The sequence below is a fragment of the Myxocyprinus asiaticus genome, chromosome 12 (assembly GCF_019703515.2).
Source record: "Myxocyprinus asiaticus isolate MX2 ecotype Aquarium Trade chromosome 12, UBuf_Myxa_2, whole genome shotgun sequence".
NCBI lineage: Eukaryota > Metazoa > Chordata > Actinopteri > Cypriniformes > Catostomidae > Myxocyprinus > Myxocyprinus asiaticus.
In genome coordinates, this window is record NC_059355.1 from 45,392,977 (window position 1) to 45,411,484 (window position 18,508).

The 18,508-nt window shown below is 36.2% G+C and overlaps 1 protein-coding gene across 5 annotated transcripts in view; it reads left to right on the forward strand.

Annotated features, from left to right (window-relative positions):
• Positions 1-283: 283 nt before the first annotated feature.
• LOC127448891 (receptor-type tyrosine-protein phosphatase T-like) overlaps positions 284-18,508 on the forward strand; it is a 363,972-nt gene continuing 345,747 nt past the window's right edge. For all 5 annotated transcript variants that reach the window (XM_051711804.1, XM_051711805.1, XM_051711807.1 and 2 more), the window contains exon 1: positions 284-624. In XM_051711804.1, coding sequence (XP_051567764.1) covers positions 549-624 — 76 coding nt within the window. In that variant the 5' untranslated portion in view covers positions 284-548. The remainder of the gene's footprint in view (positions 625-18,508) is intronic.

The window sequence follows — 18,508 nt, forward strand, 5'->3', positions numbered from 1 at the left end:
GTGGTCTATAATGCAATGCACTTCATACATTTTTAAAAGTGTCTTCAGTGTCCAAATCTTATTTTTTTTATTTTTTTTGGTCACTGTAAATAATACCCTGGAAAACAAAGAAACTAGAGAGTCCTGGAAACTCCCTTATTAATTGCTTAGAGCTCTCCTTGGATATAGAATTACTTTTAGGCACGGCGTAAAAGTGCGCACCCCGCGTCAACGCGAGCACAGTATCGCGTAGTGTACTACAGTTCCTTCACCGCTCACTCTAAACTCATTCTTCCGCGCGCACCGTAGTATGTTAACCACCACTGGCGCGAAGACACCGGTTCCGTTTTTTTGCATTGGAGCTGGCTGGCACTGGTTTGGCAGGCAGCAGGTCTAAGGACCTGGGGGATATTGGAACCCTCTCCTCGTTCATTCGCACCCATTCTCCTCCCCGCACACCCTATCGTCTCAGTACAGAAGCCCAACAATCAGACAGCTGTCGACTGCCGGCTTGAGTCGCGCGCTACATCACCAATGCCGGGACACCGCGCACGGACGTGACCGCAAGAATGGACAAAAGGAACTATTTCACCGTTGTGCTGCTTGTTTTACACCTTCAGCTGACATTTGGAGAGTTCTTTCCAGGTTAGTTTGCGTTCTCTTCTGGATCTTTTGGGCACTTTGTGGAGGTTGCGCGTGGTTTGAATCCCGTAACCCAAGACGGATGAAAGTTTAATAATTCTGTCGTTTTTAACGGCACCTTGACGAAAGGCGAAACTTAGCTAATGTTATGAAGATGAATTGAGCGTTTGATGTTGCTTCCAAGCTTTATTTGTCGTTTATGTTGTGAATAAATACTTTTTTGTGGTAAAACATACATTTTATAACGGATTTGTACCGTTGTTATAGATAAATAAATGAATGAGGAAACAAGTTTGCCTCGGGTTTGTTTGGATAGACGACTATTAATGTCGTTAAAATAAACATTTGACGTTTTTATACATTTTACGTTTTCTATTTAATATATACAGACAGTGTGTTTGTATATATAGCCTATATATATATATATATATATAGGCTATATTTGTTATATATATATATATATATATATAGGCTATATTTGTTATATATATATATATATATGTATATATATATATATATATATATATATATATATATATATATATATATATATACACAAATATAGCCTATACATATATTTATATATATCAAATATAGCCTATATATATATATATATATATATATATATATATATATATATATATATATATATATATATAAAACAAATATAGCCTATATATATATATATATATACACAAATATAGCCTATACATATATTTATATATATCAAATATAGCCTATATATATATATATATATATATATATATATATATATATATATATATATATATATAAAACAAATATAGCCTATATATATATATATATATATATATATATATATATATATATATATATATATATATATATATATATATATATATATTTATAACAAATGTAGCCTATTTTTATATTATATGTATATATAAACAAATATAGCCTATTTTCTATAAATATATATATTTAAAAAACAAATGTAGCCTATTTTTCTATTTTATACACACACACACACACACACACACACACACACACACACACACACACACACACAAATATTGCCAATTTTAAGGTTATGTGAGGCTCAAGTTGTGTATATGACACCTTGGAATGCATAGAGAAAAGTTTTGTCAGTCAAAAAGCAGTTATTACTAGGTTTGTAATGAAAATATAGTCTCATAATGTCGGCAATATGTGCCAGAGAGTATATTTTTCATTTCTAATTTGTTACGTTTATCACTGATCGTTCTGGAGCATTGGTGAGCACAGGGATCGAATCTTAAAACAGTCTTGAGTGAGCGAATCTGCGTCCGTGCTGTACCAGCAGAATGCAATGCATTTCTTAACCGTCGGGTGGCGCTCCGGACACATCGAAATCTTGAACTGCAGAATCACTGGGTGATTCTGAGATCGATGCAAAAAGGTCCAAGATCAAGAAACGTTTCTCAGTTTCTTTTGTTTTGAAACTCATAATTTGTTTTGAACAAATTGTTTTAGTCCTGAATATGGTAGCTAGATCAAAAAATTAATTCAATAGAAGAAAGAAATCATGAGAATTATGGGGGAGAGATGCAAGTAAATGATAGGGGATGATTTCTGAAAAGAACTAAACAAGTGTTCAGATGTGCTTGGAAGAAATGAGCTATTCAAGGTAAAGTAAAGAGTTGTCTATTTTAATTTGATCAGGAAGCTTAGAAAAGTACATTATTTTCTAAATGGCTGGTTTAAAGTTTAAATTAAGCAGAAAAAGACAAGAATTTCCACTAGAGTATGTCCTGTATTTCACAGTATCTCCACTTTATGACAATGCATTAATAAAACAAAAGCAAAAAGCAACCAAAAAGCATATTAATCAATGCAAAGAATGTTCAGTTTATTTAGCATAAAAGTTAAGCTAAATAAAAAAGTGTATTAATTAGTTTTATTTGCTGTCTGTTCTACATTTTAAAACTTTGTAAACTTTTTTGTTTAAGGTCTGTTTTGGATTTTTAATGTAGTTTTTATTTCAATTTCTCATTACAATTTAGTTTAGTTTTCATTAGTTTTCACAGTTTATTAGTTATTTTTTGTTTAGTTTTTGTTTTCTCAGTGTTTTGCAGTTTCAGTTTAGATAGTTTTTATTTTAGTTTTAGTTTTAGGATTTTTTTGTGGCTACCAAAGCTGAGCGTTTACTGGTGTAATTTAAAAAGTCTAACATCATTACATTAATCAGGGCAGTCTTGTGTTACCTCTATCTAGGGGTATTTTCACGTTTAATGTGAATTGTAAACAATTAAAGGGATAGTTCACCCCAAAATGAAAAGTCTCTTATCATTTACTCACCCTTATGCCTTTACAGAAGTGTATGACTTTCTTTCTTCAGCAGAACACAAATGAAGATTTTTAGAAGAATATCTCAGCTCTGTAGAGGCCAAAACTTTGAAGCTCCAAAAAGCATATAAAGGTGGCATAAAAGTAATCCATAAGACTCCAGTGGTTAAATCCATGACTTTAGAAGTCATATGATAGTTGTGGGTGAGAAACAGATTGATATTTTCAATTTGGACTTTTTTACTGTAAATCTTGACATCAGCAGTAACCTTGGCAATCATGATTTCAAGCTCGATTATATTTCCCAGCACCATATAGCACTCTGTGAACTGTACTAGTAAGTGTAATCAAGCTGGAAATCATGATTGTTCATGTTGACTGCAATTGCAAGATGTACAGTGAAAAAGGAGTTATGGATTAAACCACTTATGGATTACTTTTACGCTGCCGTTATGTGCTAAAAAAGCTTCAAAGTTTTGGACCCCGTTGACTTGTATTGTATGGACCCACAGAGTTGAGAAATTATTCTAAAAATCTTTGTTTGTGTTCTGCAGAAAAAGTAAGTCATACACATCTGGAATGACATGAGAGTGAGTAAACGATAAGAGACTTTTCATTTTTGGGTCAACTATCTCTTTATCTTTTTGAGGTTTAAAATGTATGGTTTTACCTTGGGATGTGTGGCAGAACTCATTTCATGACCACTGGTGGGAAAAGCAATGGTTAAGAAAATGACAGACATTTGAGGTAAATTGTTAAGGTGAATAAAAAGTAAAAGTTAGCTTAATGCTTTGATGTGAAAGTGTATAAGAAAATATAAAAAATAATTCCATATACTTTGTAGATCTTTTATAGAGAATCATTTTTCCCTCTGTCCCACTTTACCAAAAAAAAAAAAAAAAAAAACAAAAAAAATTCTGGAATTTGAGATGGTCAAAAGAGGGTCTTTATAGGTTCCTTGGACTTCAAGGATTTCCTAGTACAGAATATTTCTTCATTTTTGCTTTTGACTTAGGTAGAAGACATCCTAAGCTTTCCTTATAGGTAAAATGTTAGGTTATGTTGCATTTGGATCATAATTCAAAGTGTCAAGAAATGGTGTCCCACTTTTCCAAAGGTGTCCCACTCTGCCCATATTCACCTTATTATAACAAAAACTAAAATGAATTCGAGATAAGTTTTATTTTATTTCAGTTAGTTTTGGAAGTTATGAAAAATTATTTTAGTTTAGTTTCAGTTTTTTCCAATAATTTCAGTTTTTAATTTTATTTTAGTTAACGGAAATGATTTTAGTTAGTTTTAGTTTTCGTTAACTATAATGACTGTCAGAACTACAGACAGTCATTTATGACAACAGCAAAACTGACACTTGAACAAAAAAGAATATCAACAGACAACCACAACAGACAGGGAAACAGAATAATAAAAATTAATCTTCACTAGTTTTCATTTTAAGGGTTGACATAATACAACCATGAATATCTCAGTGGTCTTTGGATGTCTCTGTAGGCTTGTAAATCTGTTCATGTTTGAATGCTTTCAGGTGCTTCAAATACACAGTTACCTGTTGATCAAATACTATCTGTTTGTATTAGGCTATAGGTTTCACATCCAGCATACCATAACATGTTCATTTTATAATCCGCCCCCGCCCCCGCCCCCAAGTCCAGTATTTTAAAATTTCAGTGCTTTAAGAGGCACATTCTGGAGTCTGGTTCTTGTTGTGGGGATAATTTGTGTTCCATTCTGTCTTAGCTTGTAATTTTGGCAGGGACTACAAGACTTTCTCTGTGCTTCAGTGAACAGCTTGACAAGTATACTGTAGGCCTATCTTTATTCACCTGTCTGAGATAATGAAAGCAGGGCTCAACTCTCAACATATAAAGACACTAACCATAAAAGTAAATTTTTTTGGACATGGTAGCTTGGTACTCTACGAAACACATGTAATCATTCAGTACCAGAGTACAGTATATATTAAAATACAATGGAATTAGCATCTGAGACCATCCCTGTACTTTTTCTTTTTGTTTTATTACGACCCTCAAGGCATACAGGCCTCATCGATTCAATCACATTTATCCCATGTTCATACTGATGGACAGCTTTTATATGTTATTGATGTTTACAACATTTATAAAATTGTTTTAGTGCGCAGTCAGTGCAGTGTCATCCCTAGTTCAGTAGGTCTACCCGTTTTATGCCTGTTAATATAGTCTTTAGATTTTATTTTAGGTAGTAGAACATTTAGAAAGGCATTAGTAAATTTATCCCTTCGACTGAGATACCCAGTCAGTTGTATCAAGACATAGGCGTACAGTATATGTGACATAAGGATAATTTATTGCAGGGCCAGTTGAGTTTATCTAATTCAGAGGCATCATTTTTATTTGCCTGCCAGAAGTTTTAATTTCATTGAGGTTGTGAGGAGACACCTATTATTAATAAGAATGATTCATTTCAACTAATGAGAGATCATATACCCGAGGGAGCTGTGGATTTGTCTCCCTCTCTCTCTCTCAGTCTCTTGCTCTCTGACAGCTACTCATTTGCAACTCAGTGAAGTCTCTTATCATGTGCGCACTGCCAGACTAATAGCTAATCCAGAAGCTGCCAGACTACCGGATAATCCAGTTCGACTGCTCACTCAGAATGTGTGTGTGTGTGTGTTTCTAAGGCTTTTAGACGAATACTCATGTCCCTGAGCATGAGACAACATTTATGTGCCATTTTAGGTACTATTATGTTAAAATATGAATGGATATATTCCTTTTGTTATACTGTTGCTTCTCATCTCGTATTTTGTCGCTATCTCGCATTGAAGGACAGACCGTGTTTCTATAAATTAAGTGTTTATGTAGCTGGTCTTATTATTCACTCATTGTGTTGATTTAGTTCCATGCATTTTCCATCAGCAGGTCAGAATAGATTACAAGGTTACCATTACATGTGCAACCATATGCTATTTCAATATGCATAGGACCTTATGTAAACTAAAATTGAGATGTTTTTAAAGTCAGTTGTTGAAGGGGAGGAGTTAAAATAAGAGGACTTGGTGATGCCAGCCAAAAAGGAAAGTTGTTTTAGAGTTGTAGCAAGGTATTACATTTAATGACTGACATTAATAGAAGTATTTATTTATCATAATCATTTTTATTTAAGAAACATTATGAAGGGGGGCCTGGGTGGCTCAACGAGTATTGACACTGACTACCACCCCTGGAGTCACGAGTTTGAATCCAGGGTGTGATGAGTGACTCCAGCCAGGTCTCTTAAGCAATCAAATTGGCTCGGTTGCTATGGTGGGTAGAGTCACATGGGGTAACCTCCTCGTGGTCGCCATTAGTGGTTCTCGCTTTGAATTATGATGAGACGCGTGGTAAGTTGTGCATGGATCGCGGAGAGTAGCATGAGCCTCCACATGCTGTGAGTCTCCGCGGTGTCATGAACGACGAGCAACGTGAAAAGATGCGCCGATTGACGGTCTCACAAGCGGAGGCAACTGAGAATTGTCCTCCGCCACCCTTACCTATTAAGTAGTTGGAATTGGGCATTCCAAATGGGGAGAAAAGGGTATATATACTGTATATATATATATATATATACAAAAAAGAAACATTATGAAGACAAACTTTTTTCTTTGCACTGATGAATCATGTACAATAAGACTAATGTGTATTAAGAAAGTTCATTTTCAGAGAATTCTGATTTCATGTTGAATTTAAACATGTTTTTGCTTAATAATTGTATATGTGATTTTTTAACTAAAAATGTAGCTAAATGAAAAACAGTGCTGCACGCATCAGCATTGTCTACTTCCTTTTTTTTTTTTTTTTCAGATATTTGCCAACACTTTTCTTTACAGATATTATAGAAACTGCAAGGATGAGCCTTGTACACATAGTCCAGTGGGCTCCATAAAGCTCCATATAATGAACAGAAAGCTTGTTCCTTTTCTGACCACTTTGGCTGAGCCCTTGAATGAGACACTTCACCCATGTCTAATGGCTGGCCCTGTGCTGTAACCCCCATCTCTCTCTGAGTCAAACAAGAGGAAAAAAGTAATAAAAACCCCTGAGTAACATAGAAACAATTGGTGGAAGAAACTGAAATGGAAAGAAATAGACTTCACACTTTGTTTGATTCAGAGATCTCAGAGAGGTCCGTAAGAATGTTTTCTGAAATGTTTATGCCCCAAACAAACTCAGACCCAAACCAAACTCCACCTGGTTACTTGGTTGGGTGTGGTTCGCTTGTACTGTAATTTGCATTATGAACGCAAAGTGTGCCAAGTTCACATTATTTGCACATTTGCATAAAATGCAAAAAGTGCTGGGCTTTTTTTATTTTTTTATTCTATTTACTTGTTGGTCCACTTTAAAGAATAGTACACCCAAAAATTCTATCATTAATTACTGGTACTCACCTGTATGCTGTTATTTTTTCAGTGGAACACAAAAGTAGTAATTTTGCAATGCATTACACAGCTCGTCATACAACGTTAGTTCACTGTGATCAATGCTGGGTTTCATCCACATATTTTTATGTGAAATTTGGGATATTGCGTTGAAAAATGCCTTATGGAAACACCAAGATACAAATAAAATCTACAAAATGCGTATAAAAAACTGGCTCCAGAAAACATGAAGTTCATCAGAATGTTTTGTCTGCATGCTCTAAACCACAAGGAGGAATTAATTACATTTAAGTTCCACAGTGGCTTTAACTTGAAAACATCCATAAATATATAAGACTTCATTCAGGTTAAGCGACACGCAGCGAGAGTGAATTCTCGCTGGGGCTGCCAGGAGTAAAGGAGCAGGCAACTCTAAAAGCCTCATACTCTCTCAAGTTGTATGGAAACAAAACGAATAGTCTGACTGTGACGACTCCCCGTTCTGTTGTGATTGCCCCTTTAGAGTGAGATGGAGAACCACGAATGAGGGGGAGGAATAACAATGGGAAAAATCAGGGAGAAATGAAACACTGAGAGAGAGATGGAAGAGAGAGAGGGAGAGAAACCCAACACTTGAAGTGGTCGCCGAAACGAGACACCTGAGAGGACCAACAAATGACTTTGCAAGGGATGTCGGGACATAATGGGTTTTGCGCACACACAAACACACACACAGAAGAACATGATTATTTCCTGTGTGTCCATTAGAAAGCGCCAGGGCCGTAATTGTTTTCTTTGACCTGCTTGTTATCGGCCTGCTCTTGGGTTGCCAGGTTTCAGCGCTTCACTCTTGCCCTCTGACAAGCTGTCACTCAGCAGCCTGTTTAGTATTCGGGTGAGCGAATGGGAGAAAAGCAGACTGTCAGAGGTGTTATCTGCATGACTTTGCTGGTCTAATCCTCCCCACTTATTCTATTTGGCTGACTAAATGACAGCTCAATAGTGGAGAGCAGGCCAAGTCCACAATAAATGAGATGTCTCCTCCTTATACTGTATCGAGAGTGAATCCTTTAGAGAAGCCATTTTTAATACCTGAGGAGTTATTCGGATCCAGAGATTTCGAATGAGTCAGTAATTAAAGGGATAGTTCATCCAAAAATGAAAATTGTTAATAATGTTGAAAATCTACTCACATCCTCGACCATCATGTCACTCAAACCATGTTTGTGTTTTTTCCACTGTTGAACACAAAAGTAGACATGTAGCAGAAACCCCATGCTGCTTTTTCCATAAGATAAAAGTGGATGGTTACCATAGCTCCAAAAAGGACAAAAAAGTCCCATGAAAGTAGTCCATATGACCCGTGTGCTATATTTTTATGTCTTCCAAAGCAATTCAATAGGTTTGTGTGAGGAACAGACCGAAATTAAAACTATTGTATGGCTTTAGAAGACTTGCATTATAAGACAAGTTATATGGACTGCTTTTATGGCACTAATTAGTGTTTTTAGGAGCTTGACAGCTACTGTTCCCCATCCATTTTCATTGCATGGAAAAATGTAGCCTGGATATTCTGCTTAACATCTCCTTTTCTGTGTTTCAAGCCAGAAAAAAAAAATTATACATGTTTTAAGTGACATGAGGGTGAGTAATTGATTGACATGAATGACAAATTTTTAGTGTCGGTTAAACTATCCCTTATTTTGCTTAGAGTACAGTATGTATACCTGTTACAGAACAAACTCGGTAGCCCCAAATCCTTCTTCCTTTTGAGGTTAGATGTACGTTTCACCTCAAATAGGTTTCATAAAGTGCCATTGACGTTAAATTAATTAAGCATGAACTGCGAGCTAGAGAAAATGAAAGAGATTCTCCGTTCTTCTTTCATCCATTTCTTCAGGGCACAAACATCCTTTCCCCTTCAGTCAGCACTCAGCAATTTCCAGCAGGGTCATGCTTATTCTGGACGGGCAGAAGGACCCTCTCTGATGTACGTGGTGTCGGGGGATTTAATGTGTGATAAAAAGTAATTATATATATTTTTTCCACCTTGTGTGCAAGGCTGGATTTACAGCCCTCATCACTCTGCCTGAAAGATTCATGAGGGTTTAAGAGGAGAGAGAGAGAGGTCGAAAAAGAGACTGCTCCTGCGAGGGGAAAGAGAGACAATGTCAAAGAGATACAGAGAGAAAGGAGACTGTAATGGGAAACTCAAAACGTGAGTTTAGAACTTTAAAGCTAATGTGTAATTTTTCACTTATCCCAGCTTAATATTCAGAGACAACTGTAAGGCCTTTGTAGGTTATTTTCACCTAAAAGTATAAGAGTGTAACAATTTGGTGCACGACACAGTAAAATTGACTCAACCAATAGTGTGAGTTTGGGGCTGAACTAACTGTTTGTACAACCAATGGAAGATGGGATAAGTATTCTGGAATCAGTTTGAGACCACTACTACTGCCAACAATTAAAAATAAATGGTTTAGAATGTTTGTGTTCATTCTAGCTATACATTTCATCAGTATGTTCGTTACCTAGGTATCAAACCCAAGAAGACCTTACTGTTGCTTGCACCATGCTCTGCCAGTTACAGGAATACTTATTACTGCTCACCTTTAGATTAACAAAGGCACATTTAAAACATTTCTCAATGCAGAGTTAACTATTTAGCCTGTCGTTCTTTTATTCACCTCTGCGTGGGTGGAGATTGAGCTATTTTGTTGCCGTAGTGTGTGAGGCCCAATTACAATGTCATTATGCCTGTTAAAGAGACACCGGCTCATTTGACGCCCCATCAAATCACTGTCACTCTCCATGCAGCCCTGTCACCATGACATTCTCCAAATCAATAGAGCAATAAAATGCTCTGAACAGCAAGGGACTCATTTGAATGTGACACCTTATACCTCTCTGTACTGAACACAGGGGATGGATTTCTATTCACAGCTGTAAGTGTCTCAAAGGAAGCATTCTAAGTGGTGCTCAGACCTTACAACCAAAAAAGAGAGATGGAAAGAAAATAAGAAACAGAGAGAGGTGTTAGAGTAAAGCAATAGGCCACCACAGGCCGTGCGTTGCATTGATTGTACCACAGTCAAAGGGTGTTGTTAGGCATGATGTGAAGCAGAGTAAAGGGGCTGTTCCCACAGGACACATTCTTGGGTAGAGGGAGCGAAATGGAAAAGAATAGAATGCAGGGTTCTTGAGATACATTTTACTTACTTTACTGTACTTTTAGTTTTTTACCTGACACAGCATTTTAAAAAACACACAGAAAGAACACAGAGAGCCAAAGATGTCATTTGTCTGATGCATGTTTATGAAGACCAACAATAAAAAAAAAAAAACAACAAAAAAAAAAAAACTGCGAATGGCCCATAACCATGGTAAAATCACTGGATTTTTAAATAAAAACAATAATAATTACACTAACAATATTTCAATAAATACAGTAGTTATTTTTTTATTATAATAATCTGAATAAACAATTCATCCGGCAAGTGGTAAAATTCATTAGCATAATAGGTTGTTTACAATTGCAAAGCAAAGTAGCAACGTTAATTGCTACTTTGGCACATTAATATCGGCACATTAATATAGAATGAGTGGACACAGGTGTGTTTATCAGCATTTTACAAAAATTTCAAATGTGGCTCATCCAATCAGAATTTAGGGTTGGTACTTACCATCCTTTTTAATGAATTCTTCCGCCAGGCAATATAGCTGTTTAGCATTAATGTAGGTAATATTGTAGATTTGTACACTGGTGGCCAAAAGTTTGGAATAATGTACAGATTTTGCTCTTATGGAAAGAAATTGGTACTTTTATTCACCAAAGTGGCATTCAACTGATCACAATGTATAGTCAGGTCATTAATAACGTGAAAAATTACTATTACAATTTGAAATAAAAAAATGTCAGAACTTCTTAAACTACTTCAAAGAGTTCTCATAAAAAATCTTCCATGTGCAGCAATGACAGCTTTGCAAATCCTTGGCATTCTAGCTGTCAGTTTGTCCAGATACTCAGGTGACATTTCACCCCACGCTACCTGTAGCACTTGTCATAGATTTGGCTGTCTTGTCGGGCACTTCTCACGCACCTTACAGTCTAGCTGATCCCACAAAAGCTCAATGGGGTTAAGATCCATAACACTCTTTTCCAATTATCTGTTGTCCAATGTCTGTGTTTCTTTGCCCACACTAACCTTTCATTTTTGTTTTTCTGTTTCAAAAGTGGCTTATTCTTTGCAATTTTTCCCATAAGGTCTGCACCCCTGAGTTGAGTGGGTAGAATTCAATGAAGCTGTCAGCTGAGCTCTGGTGTACTTATCCTCTTGTTTAGTTGTACATCTGGCCTTCCACATCTCTTTCTGTCCTTGTTAGAGCCAGTTGTCCTTTGTCTTTGAAGACTGTAGTGTACACCTTTGTATGAAATCTTCAATTTTTTTTGGCAATTTCAAGCATTGGATTGCCTTCATTCCTCAAAACAATGATTGACTGATGAGAAAGCTGTTTTTTTTTTTTTTTTTTTTTGCAATGTTTGACCTAATATTGACCTTAGACATGCCAGTCTATTGCATACTGTGACAACTCAAAAACAAACACAAAGACAATGTTAAGCTTCATTTAACGAACCAAATAGCTTTCAACTGTGTTTGATATAATGGCAAGTGATTTTCTGGTACCAAATTAGCGATTTAGCATGATTACTCAAGGATAAGGTGTTGGAGTGATGGCTGCTGGAAATGGGGCCTGTCTAGATTTGATCAAAAATGACTTTTTTCAAATAGTGATGATGCTGTTTTTTACATCAGTAATGTCCTGCCTATACTTTGTAATCAGTTGAATGCCACTTTGGTGAATTACAGTACCAATTTCCTTCCGAAACAGCAAAATCTGTACATTATTCCAAACTTTTGGCCACCAGTGTACATTTGGTGCATTAAGATGGAATTCAATTGATTGCGGTCAAAGTTGTGCGTTTATCTGCATTTAACAATGGCTTCCAAAGCGACTCATCCAATCAGATTTAGAACCATAACTGTCAATTTTTTAATTATGATTAATAAATCAATGGAGACAAATGTTGTCGCACTGTTTGTTGTTGTTCGTAAACAGAATGGAAGTTAACCAAGCGCTGAGTTCCTTAGAGAGAGAGGTGTGGGTTGAGATAAAGAGGATTAGGGTGATGTTTGCTGCCGTGGTTATCCGGAGAGAAAGAGAGAGAAGTAAAGATGTGGATTGGGGGAAAAAGGGGAAGCTGTTGGCAAAATGATTCAGACAGTGCAGATCGGGAGAGAGCTGAGCAAACATCATATGGGTGGAATTGAGAAATTTCCTGTCCTTCTGTTTACTCTACAATTTTCTCACAAATAGAAACGTACACACATTAGCAAGCACACACACATGGTAATTGCCATCAATGAATCCATCAATAAATTCCATCTAATTGGATTGAGACGGAGATGATCTTGAATGTGAGTTTAGATTTGAATCATTGATAATTAAATCCATTATTATGAAGGCAGATCGCATTAGATTGTAAGCAAATCTTAATTTAAATAGCAGCGTAAAGGTGTTGAAGATGCCATTACGATCCGGCTGTTTACTTCTTTATGTGGTAATTACCCTAAACCCAGCTGTTATTTCATGTATCATTGCAAACAAGGTTTTAAAATTAACATACTGGGCAGAACTCTGGGCCTGCTTTGGGTTTAGTGTGTTAAAGGTTAATCAAACATTGAGATTGCCTTCGATTGCTTTCTAGCATCATAAACGAGTGTGCAACTGTAGACTCTTATGTGTCCATTTGCTTATTTTATCCATCCATCCATCCATATATTTTGAACTAGGCCTACATTTCATGCCCACCACACACCGACTAGACACTTTTTGTTAGGGATATATAGATACTAAGTGCAGCCCTTTAATATGGAACAGATATGCAACAAATAAATAGTCCAAGCAAGCTAAGTATAGTGAATCTATCACATTAAAAGAAATAGACCTACAGATTAAGCCTAATAAAATGAATATTGCTCTCTGCATGAGATTTGAAGTTCAACAGTAAATTAAATAATTGTTGAAGGTGGTGAATTTCTTACAAAAGCGGCGCATTAAAGGGGATGAATTTAGAGACGCAACAAGTGTCACCAAACATAATTGCAAAAATTATTATTTTAAACAGGTTTTCCTGAACATTCTGCCTGTCTTCAAGTGGCCTGAAAAACAGATTGTCTCGACCCAAACTAACGCCATTGCATGCTCAAACGAACAGTGCAATATTTTGATAGCACTACATTTTTCACACTTTTTTGGGGAATCGACCTGCAAATGACTTCCTAATAGTTGTCTTTGCTTAACTTTGATAGGAGAAAGTATTACACACATTTACACACCTTCAACATGCACACACAAATAAATCCTGTCAATCTTACTTGTGCAAATAATAAATAAGTACATGAATAAATAAACATTGGCAATCCAGGCCTACAAGAGTCACGTGGGGTAAATCATTGCTTTTACGAGTCATTTGCTATTTGAAAAATACCGCAATTTGCTACATTTTGCCCTGCACCACACACTTGATCCACATAGGCAATGTGTGTGGGCTAATGTAGCGATATGAAGTACCATTAATTGGTTGATCTGGCTTTGCACTAAAGGTACTGTGCAAATTGTTTTACTGTATCATTGTTTTAGTCACGCTGCTTCTTGATGACTAAAAAACAGCTGGCGTTTCTCAGCCTTTTCACCCACCTGTCATTTGATCCACCTTGTACTGTAGATTTACAATTGGCAAGAACTGATAAAGCAGACTTTTCACTTTAATGTAAACATAAAATTTGAAATGGACTCTATTTACTTTGATGAAACATTTTATATATATATATATATATATATATATATATATATATATATATATATATATATATATATATATATAAATGCAAAATATAATGACTTCCTCTGCCTTTGAAACGGCTTTCCGTCTTGGTTGATGTCATCAGTCCTTCTTACTTTTGAACCCCTCCTCTCCACCACTTTTCAGCATTCAGTCAGTGCCCCACAACGATATATTGATATTTAAAGCCATTTTCTGTAAGTTTTATTCAATGTTTTGCTCAATTGCCAAATAATGGCTTTGATTTATCCCCATTCGGTGGCTATCTTGAGCAAGTGTTTATATATGAGATTATTTGTGATTAATTAATCTGCATACCATGTAATTAATTGTATTTATTAATTTTAAATCAACTGATAGCGCACAACCCTTAAATAAACAGAAGAGCGAAGGTAATAAGTCATGAAAAAACGGAGATAGCAAGAGCAGCAATATTTGGATAATACGATGGGTTGAATGTAATGAACTGGGTGGCTTTTAGTCAGAGCTCTGTCAGAAGTCAAGGAGAGGAAGGAAAGAGCAACAAGACCCCACATGCATTCATTCTCTTCGAGTTTTCTTCTCTGGAGACACCATTAACCTTTAAGGGCTCTGGTGGACATCCAACAGATACTTCTGACAAAACGAGAGAGAAGCTTTGTTCCCCAGTGGAAGATTAAAAGAGCTTTTAATTAGGGTTGGTAATGGCGATTTGCTAGAGTGAATTCATGCTTTGGTGCATTATTTTGGCGCTTGTGAAAAGGTCATCCACTAGAGGGGTGTTATAGGAGAAGGGGAGGCCATGTTAAAAGGCTTTATATGAGAAAGAGAGAGATGCACACACATTAGCACACTTTGAAATATATCTTGAGCAATCTGGTATATGTGTGGAAGAGCAAATCTTTTTTTCAGCATGCACTGCAGTTAAACTTGTGATTACCATTTGGTAATGTAGTAGAAAATGTAGTTTAAGTCAATGTGAAATCAAAAAGAACTTTACTTTTTAATTAAGATTAGTTCAACCAAATTTGACATAATTTAATTTACTGACCCTCATGTCATCCCAGATGTGTATGATTTTTTTTTTGGCAAGTTCACGTGAGAACTGACGCATGAAATACGAAAAAAAAAACAACAACAAAAAAATGGAAGCGCAGTGTTGTTTACACAGAGGAGTATAGGTAATCATACATAGATGCCTCATTTGGCTGGTTTGGATACGTCAACTGCGGCGCCATCTTGGAACGGTGAACAGGGAGAGCTGTTTAAATCGGTTTGAATGCGAGTAGTGGAGGAGATGCCTCAGACCGAGGTACTTGCTCAGACCGCCGCATAAACTGCTTTTGTGTGGAAACAGTATTGCGGTCCATAGAAATTAATAAGGGATCTACATGTGAATATCTATGCAGAGAAGGCTAATGCGCTTATGTCACGCCAGAGGCAGTTTGAACTCCACCCTCATCAACATACAAACCTCAAGCTGGCCGGAAGCGAACATTTTTTGTAAAAAAGTTGTAAATATTGATCTATTTCTTACACACACCTAGCGTTTTGCTTCAGAAGACATTAATTAAGCCACTGTAATCGTTATTTGGCTATAAGTGCTTTTTGGAGCTTCAAAAAGTTGGCACCATTCAGTTGCATTGTATGGACCTACAGAGCTGAATATTCTTTTAAAAATCTTCATTTGTGTTCTGCCGAAGAAAGACAGTCATACACATTTGGGATGGCATGAGGGTGAGTAAATGATGAGAGAATTTTCATTTTTGGGTGAACTATTCCTTTAATGTCCTGTGTCTTATTATGCATGATTTGTGAATGTTTTTCCAAAGAAAAATATTTCAGTCAAAAATCACCTTATAAACATAAAATGCAGCAAATGTTGTTTCACGTTAAAAAAACAAAAAACAAAATATGCCACTGAAGACACTAGAGACAAAAAAGGAAAAAACTGGAAAAGAAAATGGGAAAACTATGATCTAAATACTCACAAGCGATCATCAAACCACTGTCAGTGTAAAGTTCATATCACCATCGAAACAACATCAGACGTGCATAGCTCATCCAGTGTCAAACACTAGCTCCCAGAATTCTCTTTGAGTTATGAACCTCCACATAATCATATTAAAATGAATATTAGAAATGTCAGCAAAATGCGTAACGTTCAAATCCATCTTATTGTTTTCAAGGTGTACTCAGATTTTCATATGAAGGCTTTGTCTGTGGTTTAAGACAAATGTTCTGCTTTTCCCATTCTCTAGTGGCTACTTCATCTGCGCTGAACGCAAACGCAATTGTCTTTTCCAGCTTGCCATTGTTCAAAGTGACAGTTTTAATTTGAATATTTTCCCATTCTTTCATCTTCACACATTTACGTCCTGCTGACGGCCATTAATTATGTGAAAACCAAAGCCATAGTAAAAATGATGGATGAGTTACGCCTTCGACATGACAGCGAGGTGCCAAAACCCAACAGGAACTCCTATGTGTAACCCGTTTGCCTTGATCACTGTTAATGGGAAGTATTAAAATGATGACTTTTGGACCTAAATCCAGCTAAGCACCCCTCATTACTTTACATACAAATGGCAGAGCTTTAGGTTACTTCTGAAATTGTGAGAATTGGAATTGGAACGTTGGTGCCTGTTCATTCGAATGGAAACATTATGTCCTAAAACCAGTAATTTTTTTCTCTTGTTTTCTGATGAGTTTTTGTAATTTAAAGGTTTTGCTCAACTACATGGCCAAAAGTATGAGGTCTTCTCCTTCTAATTAACAGGTTTGGCAAAGCCCATTAATTCCAGTGAAGAAAAGGCTTAATGCTACAGCAACAATGACATTCTAGGGAATTGTGTGATACCAACTTTGTGGTAGCCTACATATAGTATTGTTCTACCTTACACACACAAGCACAGAGAAATGCCCCTGGAAAGTAATTGACTTACTCAAGGACACAGTGACAATGATCTGAAGAGATGCTCATTGCAAGTTTTGAAATAAGATCTTAGCACTAAGGCACTCATGGACTCTGTTTGGGGTTTGTATGACTTGTATGACAATGGTGCTATCTCTTTACTGAGTTGCAAAATATAAGCTATAAGAATTTGTTATATTTTTGAGTCCCGGTTGCCCTGGTGTAGTGCTGAATATACATTGAACTTAGAAGATTCTTTTCAGACATTCTTAATGCATCCAACCTGAAAAAAAGACCTACAACATTGTGCTATGAATAGAAGAGTTGGTACTGATCCATAGTTCAAGGTTTCGGTGTTGGTGTTGTGGTAAATGAGACACAAAGCTCAGATGTCTCTGTCTATCTAGGCTCTATTCTCATTAGTGGGACACGCTAAAGCGACTATTGCTCATCCTGAGGGTTTGGGATTTTAACAAACCCCTAAGCCTAAGTATTTAACGTCATCCTGCTTTGTTTATACTACGGACATGAATGATACCTCAAATTGTCTGACTTGTTGATGTTATGTTTAGGTGGACTGAGGACAGGATGAGACGAATACGAGGATGCAGATGATTCAAGTGAACCCAAGTGCAGTATAATAAACTGCAAAACAGAAGATACAAAATAAACTTGAACAAAAGACTTGACAGAGATAACATGACTAAGACGTGACTTCAACATTACGATGAACAATACTCTGAGATGAGGGCTTAAATACACAGACTGGGGTAACAAGATTACAATACAATCAATGAAAGACAAAGCTAATAAACAAAAGAACCAAAAACAAAACAGAACTAATAAACAGATAACAAGACTATTAGCAAGAACCAATCAAAAAGCATAACATGTTGCACGAGGATCACATGACAAGATAAGGAAATCACATGACATGACACAGGAATAAGGAAGTAAACTAACCTTCAAAATAAAAGACAAGAATCAAAACATGAACAAAAACAATCATAAATGTGACAGTTGAGGAGAGGTGTGCTAATACAACGGTTCTCAAACTTTTTTACTCCAAGCGCACCCCTTCCCACCCCCAATTAATCGCTAATTTCAAGGACTGTGTGTTCTTCAATAAAAACAGTTGTTGAAGGATTTTTAAAATTAAAATAATAACTATGATATCAGTTTACTTGTTGTAAGTTTAGATTTGTAGCATTTTAAAGCATTTATAGATTCATTATAGCAAGTAAGTTTATCATATTATATATCAAATCAAATCAAATCAAATCACTTTATTGTCACACAGCCATATACACAAGTGCAATGGTGTGTGAAATTCTTGGGTGCAGTTCCGATCAACATAGCAGTCGTGACAGTGATGAGACATACGCCA